The sequence below is a fragment of the Pelophylax lessonae genome (genome assembly GCF_965119305.1).
Source record: "Pelophylax lessonae genome assembly, chromosome: 2".
Lineage (NCBI taxonomy): Eukaryota > Metazoa > Chordata > Amphibia > Anura > Ranidae > Pelophylax > Pelophylax lessonae.
The window spans coordinates 354653456-354673969 of NC_138769.1; the positions used below are offsets into that span (position 1 = coordinate 354653456).

At 46.3% G+C, this 20514-nt stretch overlaps 1 protein-coding gene across 2 annotated transcripts; it reads right to left on the reverse strand.

Moving 5' to 3' along the window:
* Positions 1 to 232: 232 nt before the first annotated feature.
* Positions 233 to 20181, reverse strand: SRSF10 (serine and arginine rich splicing factor 10). Of its 2 annotated transcripts, XM_082247094.1 has the most exons (6): positions 20010 to 20181; positions 16658 to 16762; positions 12032 to 12138; positions 3846 to 4008; positions 3705 to 3752; positions 233 to 808 (listed from the first exon to the last, which is right to left on the reverse strand). In XM_082247094.1, the coding sequence occupies exons 1-6, from the start codon at positions 20072 to 20074 to the stop codon at positions 544 to 546; spliced, it is 753 nt and encodes a 250-aa protein (XP_082103220.1). In that variant the 5' UTR covers positions 20075 to 20181; the 3' UTR covers positions 233 to 543. The 2 variants fall into 2 exon arrangements, with proteins under 2 accessions (XP_082103220.1, XP_082103219.1); XM_082247093.1 differs by lacking the exons at positions 16658 to 16762; positions 20010 to 20181 and adding an exon at positions 16007 to 16463 and having other exon boundaries at positions 12032 to 12153.
* Positions 20182 to 20514: the final 333 nt, after the last annotated feature.

Here is a 20514-nt window from a genome sequence, read left to right on the forward strand (position 1 = left end):
TGAAAAAATGACAAAGCAAATGGTCTGCCTCAAACGTGCTGTAAAATATACAGCTTTAATTCAACAAAGACGCTGATGAGGATGGCCAATACATAAAGCCTAAAACAATTTTTTCTGCAGCTTTGAAAATACATCATATCCCTTTATAAATACAAGGCAGGAAAAGGTTAGAAGCCCCAAAATGCAAAACTGTAGAATCTTTTCAGAGTTCAAGTACTAGCAAACTAGTATAGTTACTAGCAAACTGAGGAACACTTGTGGAGCCTTAGAACATCTTCAGTGCCATATAGTTAGACAAACTCTTCCAGGCACTACAATCCTTGAACTTGACTGGTGTATAAAAAGTTTAAAAGGCCCTATCTAAAATAACCAGAATGTTTGTATTAGTAAGGTAACTGCCTAATTTGACTGATGGCCTAAAATACTTTGATCATTTGCTGTCAGGCATAAAATTAGGTGTAGCACTAACAAAATTCATATTTAAAAAACAAAACCAAAAACCCTTCACATTTCCATGGATAAAACTGCTCAGGGGAAAAAGCATTAATGACCACTGGATTTATGACTATTCCAAGATCGGGATCTTGACTTTGACCGTGACCTGGACTCTGAGTGGGATGGAGACTTTGATCTTTCGTTGTCTTTTCTGGACTCCCTGCTCACTCTAGAACTTTTGTATTTGCCATCTGCTTTCGATTTGGAATGCGATCTTGATCCAGATCGCCTCTCTTTTCTTTCTTCTCTTGGCTGTGATTTGGAATGAGACCTACTGTTAGACCTTGATTGTGATCGCTGCCGCCGATTAAATCTACGGGAAAGAAAGATTGTATAAAGTTTTTTTTTTTTAAACCATTTAACTCACAGTGCATTGAATAGAACTATGATAACTGCTGTTAAACCTGCAAAACCTCATTCACACTTGCAAAAGGAGCGGTTTGTGGTCACCCTCAGGAGACTGTGGGGTTCCTTAGATTAGACATGGGCGAAGACAGTCGCCGCCCACTCATTCAGCCTTCACCAAAGGGATGTCCCAAAGCAGTGTAGACATGAGGGGTGGGAAGCGCAACCGTCACAAAAGGTAACGCAGCACCCAGGAAAGCGCACTCACGTCAGTCAGGCTCACTGGGGCAACCCCAACGGAGGCTGACTTAGCTACATTGCCTAGTAGGCCGCAGCCTAAATTTTTGCAGATGCCCAGCCACCTGGGCGCAAGCCTCAGCGGAGCCGACTGACCACACAGATACAATGGAGAAGGCGGATGCCCAGAGGGTATTGGCTTCAGCCACCCTTGCTGGAGCCGCCCGGAATCGCTCCCGACCAGTAGGCTGCAAACCCACGACCTAAAATTGGGGCTGGACCCAGCCGCACGAAGCGCGGACGCCAAACAACCGTCCCAGGGAGGGGCTCACGTCCACCCCAAAAACCCTCCAGGGGTAGAGAGGGGTGTAGGGACAGCTACTTACCATACCAGGAACAGGGTGGGAACCGCTCCTGACAGACCACCACTCTATCGGGATGTGGGTGGCTGTCGGCCAGGAGGAACGCAGCGACTCAGTCCGAGGCCAAATCGTATGCCCCCACGTGAGACCAGCCCCTGTCCTGTTGGAGCTATGTCGCTGCCAACCTAGAGTGGAGTTAAGGCCTGTCTGCGCACACTGGCCTAGACCGGGGGGCAGGGCCGTTTGAAGGAATTTGGGGGCCCCAAGCAAAATGGACATGGAGGCCCCCCCGATCCCCCACAAAGCCCTCTAAAGGGGGATCTATGGGGACCCTGGTCTGCTCTAAAGGGGGGATCTATGGGGACCCTACTTGGGGACCCTACTCTAAAGTCCCCATAGATCCCATTTAGAGCAGGCCAGGGTCCCCATAAATCCCTCTTTAGAGTGGGATCCCCCATAGATCCCCTTTAGAGTAGGGTCCTCATAGATCCCCCTTTAGAGCAGGTCAGGGTCCCCACAGATCCCCCTTTAGAGAAGGATCTCTAAAGATCCCCCTTTAGAGCAGAGTCCCCATAGCTACCCCATTAGAGCAGGGTCCCCATAGATGCCCCTTTAGAGAAGGGTCCCCATAGAATCTATGGGGAACCCTGCTCTAAAGGGGATCTATAGGGACCCTGGCCTAGTCTGCTCTAAAGGGGGGATCTATGGGGACCCTGCTCTAAAGGGGGGATCTATGGGGACCCTGCTCTAAAGGGGGGATCTATGGGGACCCTGCTCTAAAGGGGGGATCTATGGGGACCCTGCTCTAAAGGGGGGATCTATGGGGACCCTGCTCTAAAGGGGGGATCTATGGGGACCCTGCTCTAAAGGGGGGATCTATGGGGACCCTGCTCTAAAGGGGGGATCTATGGGGACCCTGCTCTAAAGGGGGATCTATGGGGAACCTGCTCTAAAGGGGATCTATGCCATAGATACCCTTTAAAGCAGGGTCCCCATAGATCCCCCTATAGAGCAGGCTAAAGTCCCCATAGATCCCTCTTTTAGAGAAGGGGCCCCATAAAACCCCCTTTAGAGAAGTGTCCGACCCTGCTCTAAAGGGGGTTCTATGAGGCCCCTTTCTCTAAAGTGGATCTATGGGGACCTTGGCCTGCTTTAAGGGGGGATCTTTGGCATAAATCCCCCTTTCGAGCAGGGTCCCCATAGACCCCCCCTTTAGAACAGGCCAGGGTCCCACTCCCATTATAGATTCCCTGAGATGGCAGGCCCCTCCCCCATAGAATCCTCTTAATGAGTCACTTGACTTTAATGCAGTTCTTATTACTTTTCCTACCTTAGGCTGCCACTGTCCCGAGTCCTCCAGCCTCTCCAGTCCATTCCTCAGTCCAAACTCCAGTTCCTCCCTGCTTTAAGAAGAATATATTCTGAACACCTAGTGTTCTCCCGCGCTGGGCGGCCGCACTGCACACAGTGCACAGAGAGACTCCCACAGACAGTCCCTCCCTCCCCCTGCCAGGGCTCCGATAGAGAGATCACTCCGCAGCCGCTCAGGCAGCAGGTGTCCCTCGCCACCACCAATCCACTTGTGGGCGGCGCCGGACAGAGATAGAGCCAAGCCGAGGGAGACCAGAGGCGGTGAGGCCCCGCCCCCGAGCCATCGCATCGGGTCGAGGATTGGACTTGTGACTCCTGACGTGAGTCTCCAAAAGTGGCGGTGCGGCGGACACAGCAAGGACCGCTCACGGACACCAGTGTCCGTGAGCGGACACCTTGCCGACCCCTGAAAGTGACTGACCAGTCGTTGTCTTGGGGCCCCAGGCCAGCTCGGGGCCCCAAGCAATTGCTTGGTTTGCCTGCCTTGTTCCGACGGGCCTGCCGGGGGGACCCTCTGGATCTAGATTATCCAGTCGGTCGCCCAGTCCGGCAGTTGATAGATTCTCACAGGAACAAAATATAGATAGGAAAAAAAATGTAAAAGAAAAACAAATTGACTGGAAAAAAAAAAAAAAACAATGTAAAAGAAAAAAAAAAAAAATGGACAGGACCAGAGATCCCAGCAAGGAACTAGGTCCTTACTCCTGACAGTGCCTATAGCTGAGTGTGGGTGCATACACCCTGGGACTGCCCATAGGCTTAGTCAAGCTCTTTCCTGCCTAGTGTCCTACTCCTGTAGGGGGCAATATAACCCAATGGTTATGAAGAATCAAGAGCGGTGTCTGTCAAAAACTAAAGAGAAACGAAAGTTATCAGAACAGCAAAGATTTGTACCTGCCACGATGTGATCGACTTCTGCTACGGCGCGGCTTATCAGATCGTCTGATGGGGGAAGAGAAGGGGGACAAGTGAATACAAACCATAAGGAATTTTTTTAACAGCAAGATGGTTACAATATAAGCACGGAAGACTTACCCTCTAGGACTGTTGGATCTCTCATAGTTCTGGTCATAAGATCGACTCCTGGACCTTCGCCTCTCATAACTGCGGCTTCTAGAGCGCCTGTATCTATCATCATCATCATAACGTGAAGAACCATAGGAGCTCCGCCCCTCCTTTGCTTTCATTTGATTGGGTGCTATGAAGTGTAAGAGGATAAAAATTAAAATTTGAAAATAGCAAACAGAAAAAAAAAAAAAAAAAAGCACTAGGAATTGTACCCCCCCCCCCCCCAAAAAAAAAGGTTGAATGCTTGTTATGGCTAGAGGTTACTGTACAGGCTGTAGTACTTGCACTACACCCCTGCCCATAGCTCCAGTCACTGGGCATAGCCTCAGGATGAACAATATACAGAAGCTAAGACTGCTGGAGTGCAAGCCAGTCGCAGCTTACAGAGAAGGCTGCAGGGGACTGGTTGAAGCACTAAAGGATCCTGCTGGGGTGAGGAATACGGTAAGTATTTACACCATATTCAGGCACTTCTATGCATAATGAGTATGTAGCCTTTGCAGAGGGGGGGGGGGGGGGAACAATTTTTTAAAGCTCATGGAGTAAGACTTTGAAGCAATTTCACAATTGGCACTTTAAAGCTATCAAAGAGAAACGCATGCTTAGAGTTCCAGAGGCTGTCAATGCCTTTGACATTCAGAGATAATGACCTGGAAAAAGCATGGAGATTAGCTAAAACAGAACTGATCTACATACTTGTTTTGCATCACCTTTGTGAATTACTGCTCTCCACCTAGGTGGCCGATATTGGCCAGTTGTATAACCATTTCAGTTTTTACAGATGCCTTGCCTTATGTTGTCGGTTATGTCACAGAATGTTTACATTGTACATGTCTTTCTTGGCTTTAATAAACATATTAAACACTTGTTTTGCATCAGTGACTAAAAGGAGTTGTAAAGTCAGGTTTTTTTTTTGTAATCTATGCATTAAGATAATAAGCATGTGTGTAGCAGCCCCCAACTGTGGCCCCTCTCTGTCCAGCGATGTCCACAAGTCCCTCGGCCGTCCCAGGACTCTCCCTGCCGATTGGCTCCCTGACTATCTCATCCAATCATGAGAGAGCATGGCGAGGCCAAATGGCATTTCAGTGTCTGAATGGACACATTGAGCTGCAGCGTAGCTCGGGTGCTCCCATAGAAAGCTGCTTGCTGTGGGGGCACTCTACAGGAGGGAAGGGCCAGGAGCACAGAAGAGGGACCCGAGAAGAGGATCCAGGCTGCTCTGTACAAAACCAACTGCACAGAGGTGGTAAATAACATTGTAAAGCCTAGTTTAAAAGAAAAAAAAAAAAAACACAATCACTTGAAAGTAGTTCACTCCAACATGAGACCCAGGGAGCTAGCATTTTTTTTAGATGTGCACTGTTACTGTAAAAATGACACTGGCAGGGAAGGGTTAACTTTATTAGTGATCAAGGGGTTAAGTGTGTCCCTAGGGGCACGATTCTAACTGTCAAGGGGGTGGCTTGGGATGTAACCACAGAGACATACGATCCTACATAGCAGGACCATATGATCTCTGCAGTTACACCAGCGAGAATGACAGGCGGCTTTGTTTACATAAGCCGCCCGCCTTTCTCCCTCTCCAGCAGGAGATCGCGAGTGGCCGGCGGACTTCGGAGCCGCCGGTGATGGCGCGCACTCGCCCCCTACAGGCTCCTGGGCAAGCAATGTAGTACTACGTAGCTTTGCCCAGGAGGGGCTGACTGCCGCAGTAAATATACTGTGGGCGGTCGGCAAGTGGTTAAAAGAGCAAAACTCTTTCTGCCTGACTCATTGCCAATAAATGAGAGACAAACAGGAGTGTGGGCTTGCATACAGCAAGCTTCAAACATAATACAGAGCTTTGTCTGAGCCAGCTGGTTATTTGGACATGACAGGAGGGTTTTTAACCACTTGCCAACCGCCGCAAGTACATATACTGCGGCGGTCAGCCCCTCACAGGCAAAGTGACGTACCAGTACGTCACTAGCCTGTGAGGCTCTGGGGAGCGAGCGCGCGCCGCCGGAGGCGCGGTCACAGACCCCCCCCCCCGCGTGAGCAGCGGACCCGATATCCGCTGCTCACTCACGATCGTCTGACAGCAGGAGAAAGGCAGGCGGCTAGTGTAAACAAGCCGTCTGTCATTCTCCCCTGTGTAGAAACACTGATCATACGGTTCTACTATGTAGGACCGTTGATCATTGTTCCTACACCTCAAGCCACAGCCAATCACAGTTAAAATCACACCCCTAGGGACACACACAGCCCCTCCCTCTCAAAGTTAACCCCTTCACTACCAGTGTCATTTTACAGTAACAGTGCATATTTATAGCACTGATTACTGTAGTAATGTCACTGGTACGCCCAAAAAATGTCACTGGTACCCCCAAAAGTGTCAAAAATGTCAGTCAAGGGTCCAATCTGTCCGTCGCAATACCGCAAAAAAAAAAAAAAAAAAAAAAAAAAAAAAAAAAAAAACAGAAATCTTTCCCTTAGTAAAACACATAAAAAACTTTTGCGTAAACACAACTTTTGCGCAAACCAATCAAAATACGCTTATTGTGATTTTTTTTTTACCAAACAGGTAGCAGAAAACAAATTGGCCAAAAAATTAAAAAAAAAATTAGATTTTTAATTTTTGGGGGAGAATTTCATATAAAAAAATGAAAAATAGTTATTTTTTCAAAATTTAAGCTCTTTTTTGTTTATAGTGCAAAAAGTAAAAATCGCACAGGTGATCAAATACCACCAAAAGAAAGCTCTGTGGGGAAAAAAGGACGCAAATTTAGTTTGGGTACGGCGTCGCACGACCGCGCAATTGTCAGTTAAATTCGCAGTGCCGAATCGCAAAAAGTGACCTGGACGCAAGACAGCAAAATCCTCCGGTGGTAAAGTGGCTAAAGTTGAACTTCACTCAAAACAACATGGGCTATTTAATCCTGATGCTGCCAGTGTTAACATTGACAGTAAAAAATGTAATTTTTGACCTACTGTAAAATCCATTTCTCTGACGTACATTGACAGACATAGCTCTTGATCTTTATAACCATTGGGTTATACTGCTCCCTACAGGAGTAGGACAGCAGGCAGAAAAAACGTGTGGCTATGCCTATGGGCAGTCCCAGGGGGGATACTCCCTCTCTCTGCTATAGGTACTCAGTTTTGTTACAAGCACTATCAGACGATTTACAACTTCAGAGGGGTGGGTGCTGTGCCCGTCAAACATCAGAGAAATTGATTATACGGTAAAGCAAAAAATCCCATTTTCTCTTTTGTTTGAACACAGCTATTGATCTTCATAACCATTGGAATGTCCCAAAGCAGTGTTAAACATGTGTGGGGAAACAGCAAAAAAAAAAAAAAAAAAAAAATCCCAAGGCTAAACTTTAGCCTTTAGCCAAATCAGGTAAACAGGAGCCTACCTGAAAAAAAAAAAAAAAAACAAAAAAAAAAAAAAAAAACGCACACTACACCCTCAAAAGCGGACCAGGTCTTCTAAACAGCAGCCTGCAAAACCTTGTGGCCAAAGCAAGCATCCGCAGATGCCAACACATCCACTTTATAAACTTTGTGAAAGTGTGCACCGATGACTAGGTGGCCATCTTGCAAACCTGCATCACTGACGGAAGACCCACGAGGCACCGAGTGCCCGAGTAGAATGCATCTCGGCAGGGAGAGGAACCTTACCCTTGATGGAATAGGCCTGAACCACAGTCTGTCTGATCTGAAAATGGTCACAGAGGAAGCGGACAACCCTTTGAGGCCCATCCGTGAGCACAAAGCCCGCTACACCCTAATCGCCCGAACCACATCCAAGGCGGTCAAAGCAAATTCCTTCGGATGTTCTGGCCTGGGACACAGGGAAGGCAACACAAGGTCTTCATTCAAATTAAAATCAGACAACCTTTGGAAGGAACAAACGGACATGGGCTAAGAACCACTCTGAACCACCAAAGGTGGACAGGGATAACGCCGCCAATTCCGACACCCTGCGTGCAGAGGTGAGCCACCAAAAAGGCAACCTTCTGGGACAGTAAGCAGGGGAATCTCCTGAAGATTCTCAAAGAGAGGCTTCTGGAGGACTGAGCACCAAATCGAGGTCCCAAGGCAGTAACAGACCGCACTGGAGAAACCAAGTGCTGAACTCCCTGAAGAAAAAAAAAAAAAAAGTACGCACCAGGGAGCGTGCGGCCAAGGGCTGTTGAAAGACCACTGCTAAGGCAGACACCTTGCCCTTGATAGCACTCAGGCTAGTTTCTGCTCAACCCCCACTGAAGGAAGGTCAAGATCAGAGCCACCGAAAACAAACGAGGATGAACCCCAAGAGACACCACGCAATCTACGCTTTCCACGTAAGATGGTAGATAACCTGAAATAGATTTCCCAGCTTTTAATAGCGTTGGAATCACCAGCTTAGACAAACCTCTACCATCAGCATCTGGAGTTCAACAGCCAAGCCATTAAAGCCAGCAACTGTAAAGCAGGATGGCAGATTGGTCCTTGGGACAGCAGATCCTCCCTGAGAGGAAGCTTCAAAGTAACAAAGGCGACCAGCCGCACCAGATCGGCGTACCAAGCCCAGCGAGGCCATTCTGGGGCCACCAAGATGACAGGAATGCCTTCTGCCTTGATCCTGCGCAGAAGTCTGAGAGGAGGGAAGGCGTAAATCAGACCATACTGACCCCTGCAGGGCCACCAGCGCGTCTGTGGCGTCCACCAGAAGATGCCGTGACCGAGCCACAAACCTCTGCACCTTTCTGTTGAGCCGAGATACCAACAAATCCAACTCCGGGATGGCCCACCAGAGAGACAATTGATGAAACCCCTCCGGATGAAGGTACCACTCCCCTTGGTCCAACGCCTACCGACAGGTAATACACCTGCCAGTTTTCCACTCCGTGAACGAGTACGGTGGAGAGGGCTGGAATGAACCGTTCTGCCCCCCTTAGAATACCAGCTACCTCCAAAGCCACCAGGACACTTCTTGTACCCCCTTAGTCACAACCGTGGCATTGTCTGATTGAATGCACACTGGACATCCCTGAAGACGATCCCTCCAATGGTCCAGGCCCAGTCTGATCGCTCGGAGTTCCAAGACATTGATCGTAAGTCTGGACTCTTTCCTCTGAGCAGAATGTTTGCCCCGGACACCTCCCCAGCCAGACAAGCTGGCATCTGTGGTGACCAGTGTCCAATTTAAGGGGAGGAAGGATTTGCCCTGCCAAAGCGCCGGAGAACGAAGCCATCAGGGACTCCTTCGCTCCCTGGCTCAGCCAGATCGGATTGTCCAGAGACTGCGGAGTCTTGTCCCATTGGGCCAGAATCTCCTTTTGCAGGGACTTCGTATGGAACTATGCAAAATGGAACCGCCTCGTAGGCAGACACCATCAGGCCCAGCACCCGCATGCAAGTCTGGAGGGTGGACTATCTGCTTGGCAGCAGGAGACGAATTGCAGCCTGAAATTTCTGGAGTTTGTGCAGAGGAAGGAGCACTCTGGCTAAGGCCGAGTCTAAAGTCAGACCCAGAAGTCTGAGTATTCAGAAACAAGCCGAACTTCTGCAAAGTTCTTATGGGTATTTCCAGGTTTTCCACCAGAGCAGTAGGAGGTCATCCTAGTAGCCTAGTACTGCAATCCCCTGTTGGCTTAACAATGCTAGCACCGGGGCTAACATTTTTGTGAAGACCCGAGAAGCAGAGGCGAGACCAAAGGTTAACGCCACAAACTGATCATGCTCCTCAGCTTTGCCATGGGCTCCTCTTCCACGTCAAAGCTTAGGAAGTGCTGGTGACCGACACATTGGAATGTGAAGGTAAGCATCCTTGATGTTGATAGAGGAAAGAAAAATCCCCCTGATGCAGGGATGCCACCACTGTTCTGATTGGACGTACTTTGCCTTCCTTCCTGGGTCCTGTAAACAGGTTTGAGTAAAAACCCTGAAAACGATCCGAAGTTGGAACAGGGACAATCGCCCCTTGAAGGAACAGGTCTTGTTACGCCCCAAAACCGACCCAGAGAGTGACCAGGGACAGGCGCAAGTGGGAAGGAAAGAACCTTGCCGGGGAACAAGAGCGAAACCCAATCTTATAGCCGGACTGAATGGGGGGGTTAGGGTGGAGACAGATGAAGGGGGGGTCCTGACGGGAAGGAAGGGAATCCGGGGTCTGACTCCACCCTAAAAACTCCCAGGGGAAGGGAGAGGGGACAACTACTCACCATACCAGGAGCCAGGCGGGCACCGCTCCAGGCATAACATCTCGAAATGGGGGGCTGTTGGCCAGGAGGAATGCTGCAACTCTCGTATGCAGCCTCGCGAGGCATTTAACTCATAGGTCAGCCCTCATCTAGTAGAGCTATGTCGCACAAGACCCAGCAAGGAGCTTTAAAAAAAAAAAAAAAAAAATTGCCAGGACCAGACATCCCAGCAAGGAACTAGGTCCTAGACTAGGCAGAAGAAAAACTGAGTACCTATAGCACAGAAAGGGAGTATACCCCCTGGGACTTCCCATAGGGGTAGCCAGACTTTCTCTGCCTAGTGTCCTGCTCCTGTAGAGGGTGGAATAACCCAATAGTTATGAAGATCAAGAGCTGTGTCCGTCAATGAACAAAAGAAAGCATAATTTACTTTTTTTTTTTACATTTCATTTCTTTATTTCCTGGTTTTCATGCCTGGGCAAACAGGGGTTTGCAGGAAGATGAAGGGTCTTTTTTCAACTATGCACTCCCCTCCTGCCTGCATGCCTGAGCTATTGGCCATAAAATCATCTGCCATTATTCAAGATAGTCATTGTTGGAAATGCTAGGTTTTTTTTTTCCTAAGTGATTTCCCATCAAAATATAGTATGGATACATGAATGGACGAGTTTGCTTTGAATATTAAAAAAGGAGTTAGAGAACAGTTTTTGGTGCCCAGATGCCGTATAATTCTACTTTAAAAATCAAGTCAAATAACCTTCAAAATCAGAACAGAACACTATTCGAACAAGCTAGAAAAAAAAAAAACGAATAAAAAAGCATATTTGCTGGTGGGTCTAAAGTGGCATATAAGCAATTTATTTTGCAACTTAATATCCAGGCAAACCGAAAAAGCACTTTAAGACTTTTGCAAGCTCTCAGTTAATTAAAGTGGTTGTAAATCCTCTCATATACCCAGTGAAATGAATAGCTTCAACTGATGGAAGACCAAACGAATCCTCATACATAAACTTTACTTATCTGCAGTCTTCTCTTCCCTACAAAAGAGCAGATTTGTGATAAAAAGCTCCCTGCATCTGTGATGAGCAGAGACAGTGTGGGAGAGCCGATTGGAAAGGAATAGACCCCCCCTCCACACAGCAAACAGGAGGATACAGAGTAGTGTTCTAATAGACAAGTTGTATGCTGAGCACCCTCCCCCATCACAAATTTATCTCAAGTGTCAGAAAACTTCTCGGAAGTAACTCATGCTGTTAACAGAGGAAAGAAGCACCAGAGAGAAACATTACAGTTACATGTGCTTTGTTCAGATTTCATGACTTGAGGCTTACAACCCACTTTAAAGTCTGAAGGAAAACATATGGGCCAGCGCTGAGCCACAACCCCCCATTCTGCAGGTACTCTCATCTCTCCCCTCTAGTTTACAGAGTCCAGAGATGCAGCCTGCTATTTAGAGTACAAAGAGTGAAAACCGTCAGCTTGTGTTTAGGATTGCAACTTGAGAAGCGGGGTTTCATTCACAAAAGGGCACAATCTAACAGCACGAGGCCATGTACTTCCATTAGCCTGTCTCAGACTAATGTAGTACCCGGCGGTACTTTTGTGAAAACAAAAGTTCTCTTTTCCAATTTAGATTCATTCACAACATATGCTGACAGTTTGCACTAACTGCACTGAATAGCAGGCTGCAGCTCCAGTCTCTAAACCAGAGAGGAGAGAGCTCAGTGATTGTCAGCTTTGGGGGGTGTAAAGTTGTGCAGTTTCAGTGTGCACTGCCCCTCTCTCAGAAATCATCTGTTGATGTGTTATATTCCTGCTCCCTGCTGACTACATTCCTACATATCGCGAGACCATGGAGCATGAACATAACAGAAATTACCTTGAGTCAACACCACATACTTGCAGAATTTTTTTTAAGCATTGTTTAGTGTCACTTTAGGATAAAATATTCAAAGATTTTCTTCACTGTACACTTACTTTTCCTGTCTCCCTGTGCAAACTGAATTTCAATCTGACGTCCACAAATCCATCTTCTGTCCAGGTTATGCAAAGCATCTTCAGCATCCCGTACATCTTCAAATGTGCTTGCAGTCAAGGTTCTTTACAAAAAAAATGAAATAGTGCTGGTTCCCACTATATGTTAAATGTACCAGCAGGGGTCATTGCAATCCTAGTCTGCAGAATTACTGCTGCTCTGCTGAGGCATATTTTTAAGTCAACAGGTCCAGACACCAAACCTGAACAGAAGGAAATACAGGGTTTGCCATTGCTGATCTTGAAAAATCTCTTTACATTTTTAAACCCCATTTTTTTCAGGTGCATGAAATCAAAGGATTCATGGTCTGCATGGAACTACGCTTCAGAGAGGTCCAACATTCACCCATAACCAAGCCAGACCTATAGCTCTGCAATTCAATATTGTTGCTGACTGGGGAACTATGACTCAGCAGGGGGTATGTCAAACCTCTGCAGAGAACAAGTGTTATACAGCACACTGGCAAGGTAGAGACTAACAGTTTGTAGCTCCTTTCTCAAGAAAACAGACTAAGCTGGCCATAGATGGGTAGAATTATGAACAGTTTTGGGAAAAGCGGTTCTAAGAAAGTTTTATTTTTAAGAAGAAAATTCAAAGGAGCAGGTTTGAGTTTTTTTGTTTTAACTACTTGCCTTCTGTGCACTTAAACACCCTTCCCATCCAGGCCAATTTTCAGCTTTCAGCGCTGTCACACTTTGACTGACAATTGCGCGGTCATGCTACACTGTACCCATTTGAAATTTTTATCATTTTTTTCACACAAATAGAGCTTTCTTTTGGTGGTATTTAATCACCTTTGGGTTTTTTATTTTTTACAAAAAAAAAAAAAAAGAATAAAGACAAAAAATTTTGAAAAAAAAAAAGTTTCTTATTTTCTGCGAGTAAATTTTGATAATAAATTTTTCTCCTTCACTGATGTGCGCTGATGAGGCGGCACTGATAGGCTGCACTGATGGGCACTGATAAGGAGGTACTAATATGCCGCACTGATGAGCACTGATAGGCGGCACTGATGAGCACTGATAGGCGGCACTGCTGGGCACTGATAGGCGGCACTGCTGGGCACTGATAGGCGGCACTGCTGGGCACTGAGAGGCGGCACTGCTGGGCACTGAGAGGCGGCACTGCTGGGCACTGAGAGGCGGCACTGCTGGGCACTGAGAGGCGGCACTGCTGGGCACTGAGAGGCGGCACTGATAGGCGGCACTGAGAGGCACTGATAGGCGGCACTGATGGGCACTGGCGGATGGCACTGGACACTGACGGGTGGCACTGATGAGCGGCACCATCAGTGCCCACACTCAGTGCCCATAGTGCTGCCAGTCAGTGCTCATCAGTGCCTAGATGAGCAGGCACTGATGGGCACTGACTAGCAGCACTATGGGCACTGATTGTGGGCATTGCTGGGGGGCACTGATGGCGGGCACTGTGGGCACTGATGGGGGGGCACTGTGTGTGTGTTTTTACCTTGTGTAATCAGGGCACTGGTGATCGGTGCCCTGATTACATTCTCCTGTGTCCCCGGCGCTGTGAGGCTCCCCCTCCTTCCTCACACTGCAGGCTCTGTGTGAGGAAGGAGCGCCGGCGATGAGAGATGATCTCATATGTTTACATATGAGATCATCGCTCATTGGACGGCCAGATCATGTGGTGAATGGCCGCTGTGATTGGCCATTCACCACGATCTGTGATCGGCCGTGTCCAAGGGACACGGCCGACACAGATTTTCCCCGCAGCGCGCTCGCGGGAGCGCGCTGGGGGCGTGTCACTGGGAGGCCGTTTAAAAACGGCCTCCCGAAAATTCGAGTCCGCGCTGCAGCCGTATATAGGCTGTAGCGCGGATGGGTAGTGGTTAAAGAAATTTCATTCTGTAAAGTCCATTTATTCCAAAACCAAATGTTGAAGACCAAATCTTTTGGACAAACTAAAGTTCTGAGAATTTTGGTACAAAAATTTTCCTAAGAATATATGATCTAAAATCTACAGCCAGCTTAAGACTTTGCTCTTTTGTTTTGAGGCATCCGGAATCTATTTAGCCAGTTTTAACTGAAGGTTCACTGGTGTTTTGAGCCATTGACCAAGCAGCAGCAGCACACATGCTTAGGAAAGTCAGATCCATAAATACAGTATGATCTGCTATCTTGTTCCATGCGTGTTTCCCCACTTTCAAAAACCAATCAGCATAGCAGCCAGGCAACTAGCATTTTAGAAGTACCACACTATGGCAGCCCCTACGCTACCTTGTTCATCTTAAGTGTATGAGTTCAGTCAAGCAAAGCCACACACTATGAAGGTGAACATTTGAAAAGGCTTTTCTGCCAACTCCTTAAAGAAGAACAAAGAACAATTTACAAACACCTATGCACAAATGCCACTAAAATATCCATTTGGTTAGAGGAAAAAAAATAAAAATAAAGCATAAGGGGGAGGCTTTTGAAGTAACTTTCTGCCTAATATGCATTGTGCAGGTTATACGAGTTTCAATTACATCAAACATTCGTTGGCACGCTTTGAAGAGGCCTCTGTCAAGGAATGAAAGATGACCCATCGATGCATCAGGAGAACCCAGCCTCCACAGCAACATTTTTTTAAAGCTAAAACAGCTCTTTAGGGAATTATAAATCACAATTTTCATAGCTTAACACTTTTTTATACTACATGATCTAACCATGGCATTTTACACAAGGCCTGGGTCTGACATCAGTCCATTTTTTCTTAAGAATTGCTATGTGTGACCTCAGTATGGCTTTGGAGATTTCTAGATTTCAATGGTCCCAGAAACAAAAAAATAGCTGATGTTACCTAGGAAATGTAATGTTCTCACATTAACAGGTAACTCAAAGAAGCCCATAAACCGCAAGATGCTTAAACTCAAATATATCTTGCATTCTAGGCAAATGATCTCACAATCACTACTTACATCACTAACCCCTGGGAAAGCAACTTTGTACACATGCAGAAACAGGCAATATAATTAAAAACCACAGAACAGCCCCTAGAACAGACACAGATGGAAAAATGGAAACTGATTGCTTTTGGCTGCCCATGAGAACATAGCAATTTTTTTTTTTAAACAAAACTACATTAACCGCAAAAACCTTAAACCCATTTTGGGTATCCCTCCTCAACTATATGCGAAAAGGCAAAAATCTGAATTTTAAAGGCTAAGTTCACCACACAACTCTGATAAATGCAAATTGTTGCACATAAAACATGAAATGTATTTAAAAAAAATTCACATGAGCTTGCAGAGTAATGTACCTGTATCAGCAGACCACAGGCGCAAGGTCAGGCTCCTGCATACCCTCCCTCTAGCTTCGTGCCCATATTGGCCGTTACAAAGCTAAAAAATGAATAATCTACGGAGTGTGCTGAGCAGTGCACTCGCAGCCCAATCAAACTACAAGTATGTCTATCACATTGACAGATCTAGGTGAATGAATGACTAAGCTGTGTGGGCAGATTCAGGAACAAGTAGAGGATCACCCCCAGCCTGTCAGAGATAGGGGAGTTCTGGTGGTGGGAAGTCTGAGCATATTTTATCCTAAATATGGGAGTAACATGCTTCCAAAGGTGAACTTATCCATTAATAGAAAGATATTTGAGATTCTAATAGAAAAAAAAATGTACCATGACAATACAGAAGCAAAATACCATACCAAAACATCATGCAGGGACAGCTACCCTGGTAATCTAACCTACTCTGAACTGAAATTTGGAACATCTATTACATACAAACAGGTACTTGTGTTGTGTTATTTAATCGTCACAATTTTCATCTGAATGAGAAGGAAAAGCCAAACCATAAGAGAAAAAAAAAAAAAAGTCTTAAGCCACCTACAAAATTGCGGTATGCAAACTGATACCTAGTCAAACCCTATTGCTTAGACCCATCCATTATCAAGTTGCGTACTTACACAAGAGGACACATGAAGGTAGGATATATAGTTTCCTGTAATCTTGGTCACCATTCAACGACATCTTGACCTTTTATTTCTAAGAGCTTGTCAGAAGGACTTGTCAGGAGGGGCTTCATGCTTTTATCTTTAACTTTCAAAAATAACTTCCCCACTTTTGTGAATTAAGCGAAGCTTTGACTCCTATTTGGCTTGTCCTTCTTCCAGCTTTTCTTTTCCCAATTTCCCTTTTATTCTTCAAGCCTGATCATTAAGGGGTCTTTGCTTTGTCTACTTGTCTCTACTCTAAAGTTCTTTTCATGCTTTCTCTGTGGTTTCGCCTTTACTGTACAGCTTTACAATTCTGAGGTAACAACAGAACAGCAGAATTAGGAAAAAGATTTTAAGTGAAAGGAAATTATCTATCCATAAATATAAGTGGACACAATAATTTGACTAGATTTTCTGCAATATTTACCAGTAAACTACTAGATCTTTGTTTTACATTACACAGAAGTTAAGAATCAAGCTTGCTGGTGAATTACTTTGCAATGTAAAGCAAGCAACATAAAAGTGATCAAAGCAAAGCAATTCATGTTGTGTGCAGTTACCTCTCACACAATCTTTAACGACATTTTCCCCTCATAACCCAGTTGAGGGAAGAAAGGATATTGAACATATGCAAATCCCCTGGGACGTCGTGTGTAGTAATCAAGGGGGACATATACATCAACAATAGGCCCATATCGACCAAATTCTCTGCGAATATCTTCAGACCTGAAATAAAAAACGTAGTATATCTTTAATGCACTGAAATACTGCCAGCAATCGGATAAAAAAAACAAAAAAAAAAAAAAACTTAGGCTTCTTTCACACAGCCCTCCTCCGTAGGCGGATCCATGCTGCTCAGCGGGGGATCGATACACAGAACCCCGCAGAGCAGGCGGATGACAGCTCCCTCTCCGCTGCATCTCTATGGGGGAATCGGATGAGAGCGGACCACCTGTCCGCTCTCATTTGATCTCCTGGACGGATGGAAAATAGGGTTTCCATCCATCCAGATTTCACGAAAAGGATCGGATGCGGATGGCAGCAGACATGTCTAGGCTGACATTCGCTGCCCCATAGGGATGCATGGAGGATCCGATCCGCCAAAAAACAAAACAAAAAAAAAAAACTGACCGGCGGATCTGATGGGAATCGCTCGTGTGAAAGGACCCCAAGTCTACATTTCTAGTTTCTGGATCTCAAACTCCATTCACATTTTTTGGGTGGGCAAAAGTAAGAGCACTTTCACATGTATGAAACTTGAACCATATATATCTGTCTTCAGCTATCAGTATGAATTCAATTTTCAATATCGCTTCCATGGGCTTCCACTGCTGTCAATCGAACTTAGTCAGCCAGTGAAAGGAGAGAGGGCCAGGCTGAACTGCAGCTTTATGTCTGAATACACAGAGCTGCGTCTCGGTGCCCCCAAAGCAACCTGCTTGTTGTGGGGGCACTCAATAGGAGGGAGGGGACAAGAGCTCCAGCTAGGGACCCAAGAAGAGGAGGATCCAGGCTGCCCTGTGCAAAACCACTGCACAGAGCAGGTAAGTAACTTTTTTTATAAAACGACTTTAGTATGACTTTAGGGCACCAGGTGCTGTGGCAAACGCCAGCTGAAAACTGGAACATTCATTATAATTAGATATTTGCCAGCAGACCAAGGATATTCAATTTTGTCCATTTTATTTTTTTATTAAATATCACAACACAGTGTAACCCAAAACTATTTTGTAAAGTGATCTTAGGTTAAAGAGGAAGTAAACCCTCCTCTGTAACTTGTACCTATGGGTAAGCCTATGATAAGGCTTACCTATAGGTACTGTAAATATCTCCTAAACATGTACGGTTTAGGAGATATTTACCTTTAATGCAGCCAGTAACGTCACTGGCGCATGCGCTCTGAAGGAACGGCTGATCGTGCCGTTCCTTCAGAGCCCCGTGCCGTGACCGTCGGCTCCCACGCGCGTGCGCGACGTCACCGCGGCTCCGGCCAATCAGATGGCCGGATGCCGTGATCCCGGAAGACGGGCTGCTGAACATGACGCTCGTCATACAGGTGAGTGAGCGGCACGGCGGGGGCTCGTTCTAAGGTAAGTATTTCATAATGAGCTAGTATGCGATGCATACTAGCTCATTATGTCTTTCTCTTGCAGGTTGTAAAAAAAAAAAAAAAAAAAAAAAAAAAAAAAAAACTTTTTTAAACGAGTTCACAACCTCTTTAAAAAAAAAAAAAAAAACACACATTTGGACAAAATTGAATATCCGTAGTGTGTTGGGGAAAATCTACATTATTCCAGTTCATACGAGAACATGCATTTTACTGTGATGCAGTTTTGACACTATATGAATATGCTGCTAAACTCGCTGAAACAAAAAAAAAAAAAGCAGACATGCAATAATACATGTGCTGCATCCAACCACACAGTAGCGTGGTACCCTGACAATTTTGGGCGCTATTAACAGTTCCTTGCCATCTGCATGCCTCTTGCATAGGCAGTGTGCTTTCCTGCAGTACAGGAAACACATGGAACAAGTTTGCCACCCAATATTTTGAACTGAACCAGTGTCTACAGCAGGGGGATCTCCAAACTACGGCCCTTCAGCTGATGCGGAACTACACATCCCATGAGGCATTGTAAAACTGACACTCACTGACATTGTAGTTCCTGAACTGGAAGGCCATAACTTGGAGCCCCCTGATGGAGATCATAGCCTGCTTACAACTACTATAAGTGTTCAGAAGTGCAAGGCAATCTATATAATTTGGAGCCCCCTGATGGAGATCATAGACTGCCTACAACTACTATAAGTGCACAGAGGTGTAAGGCAACCTATATAATTTGGAGCCCCCTGATGGAGATCATAGCATGCCTACAACTACTATAAGGGTACAGAGGTGTAAGGCAACCTATATAATTTGGAGCCCCCTGATGGAGATCATAGCATGCCTACAACTACTATAAGGGTACAGAGGTGCAAGGCAACCTATATAATTTGGAGCCCCCTGATGGAGATCATAGCATGCCTACAACTACTATAAGGGTACAGAGGTGCAAGGCAACCTATATAATTTGGAGTCCCCTGATGGAGATCATAGATTGCTTACAACTACTATACTACTATAAGTGTACAGAGGTGCAAGGCAACCTATATAATTTGGAGCCCCCTGATGGAGATCATAGCATGCCTACAACTACTATAAGGGTACAGAGGTGCAAGGCAACCTATATAATTTGGAGCCCCCTGATGGAGATCATAGCATGCCTACAACTACTATAAGGGTACAGAGGTGCAAGGCAACCTATATAATTTGGAGCCCCCTGATGGAGATCATAGCATGCCTACAACTACTATAAGGGTACAGAGGTGCAAGGCAACCTATATAATTTGGAGTCCCCTGATGGAGATCATAGATTGCTTACAACTATTATAAGTGTACAGAGGTGTAAGGCAACCTATATAATTTGGAGCCCCCTGATGGAGATCATAGCATGCTTACTGTTGTAAGCATGCTATGCTGAGTGTTGAGAGGTGCAAGGCAATCTAGCATTTGATACATAGTAATCAGAAACAGTAATAACAGTGAAAGACAAAGCAATGAACCTCCCCCATTTAGTAGTGTGCACAGGCCATGTTAGTTAGCCAACCAGCATTCTTTAGACAAGCCCGGGTTCCCCTTAATCTGAGCACCCGACTACCCCAGCCAAGGCCTTTACATGTGCGCTAGTAGGCGGAGAGAAGTGAAGCCCGCACACCCCCGACAACACTCACACGTCATACAAAGGCCTCTACAGCCCGCCAAGCCGAAGGGAATGATACACTGCTCACACACACCGCCTATAGGGGGCGATGTGTTTCGGAGGGGGTGTACGGTTCACCTCCACTCCGCTCGCACGGTAAGAAGATTCCAGCGAGGTCCCGCGCACGCTGTGTAGAAGCCCGCCTCCCAGGCCTCTCCTCACCCACCACTCACCTGATATCGTCCGCTATATTCCGGACGAAGAGGGACGTGTTTGGGGGTCGCAGGTAACGGGACATGACGCTATCAGACGGAGGACACGGCGAACCACGCTAAAGAACAAGGACCGCTCCACACACACACCAGCACAATGGCCGTCACCCCCTTACTTCTCCTCTGATCAGCGCGAGACTTCCTGTGAAAGGGGCGGGACAACGAGTGTGTGGCGGGCGGGAAGGTTGGCGCGCTAACTTAGTAATGGGCGGAGCTGTGACTGATCATGGAGGGGAGGAGGTGCCCATACAGGCACTTTCTGTTTCTTATTACAGTATTCCCCTTGTGTCACCTTATATGGAATCTCCCTCTTCCTCCGCCTAACTTCCCATTTGGTGTGTGTCTGCTGGAACAGATACATGTCCTGTGACACTGCCATAATGGCCCATGCACACGATTAGAAAATATGACGAAGAATACTGCTTTCTAAAAGATCTTACGATCATCTGATGGTTAGTACCCAGCT

Coding starts and splice junctions, on each gene's coding strand:
- SRSF10 (XM_082247094.1), bottom strand. CDS start 20,074: ATGTCCCGTTACCTGCGACCCCCAAACACGTCCCTCTTCGTCCGGAAT. Junction 12,139..16,657: donor AGGGGATTTGCATATGTTCA/ATATCCTTTCTT, acceptor CTTGACTGCAAG/CACATTTGAAGATGTACGGG. Junction 809..3,704: donor AGTCGATCACATCGTGGCAG/GTACAAATCTTT, acceptor TCTTTCCCGTAG/ATTTAATCGGCGGCAGCGAT.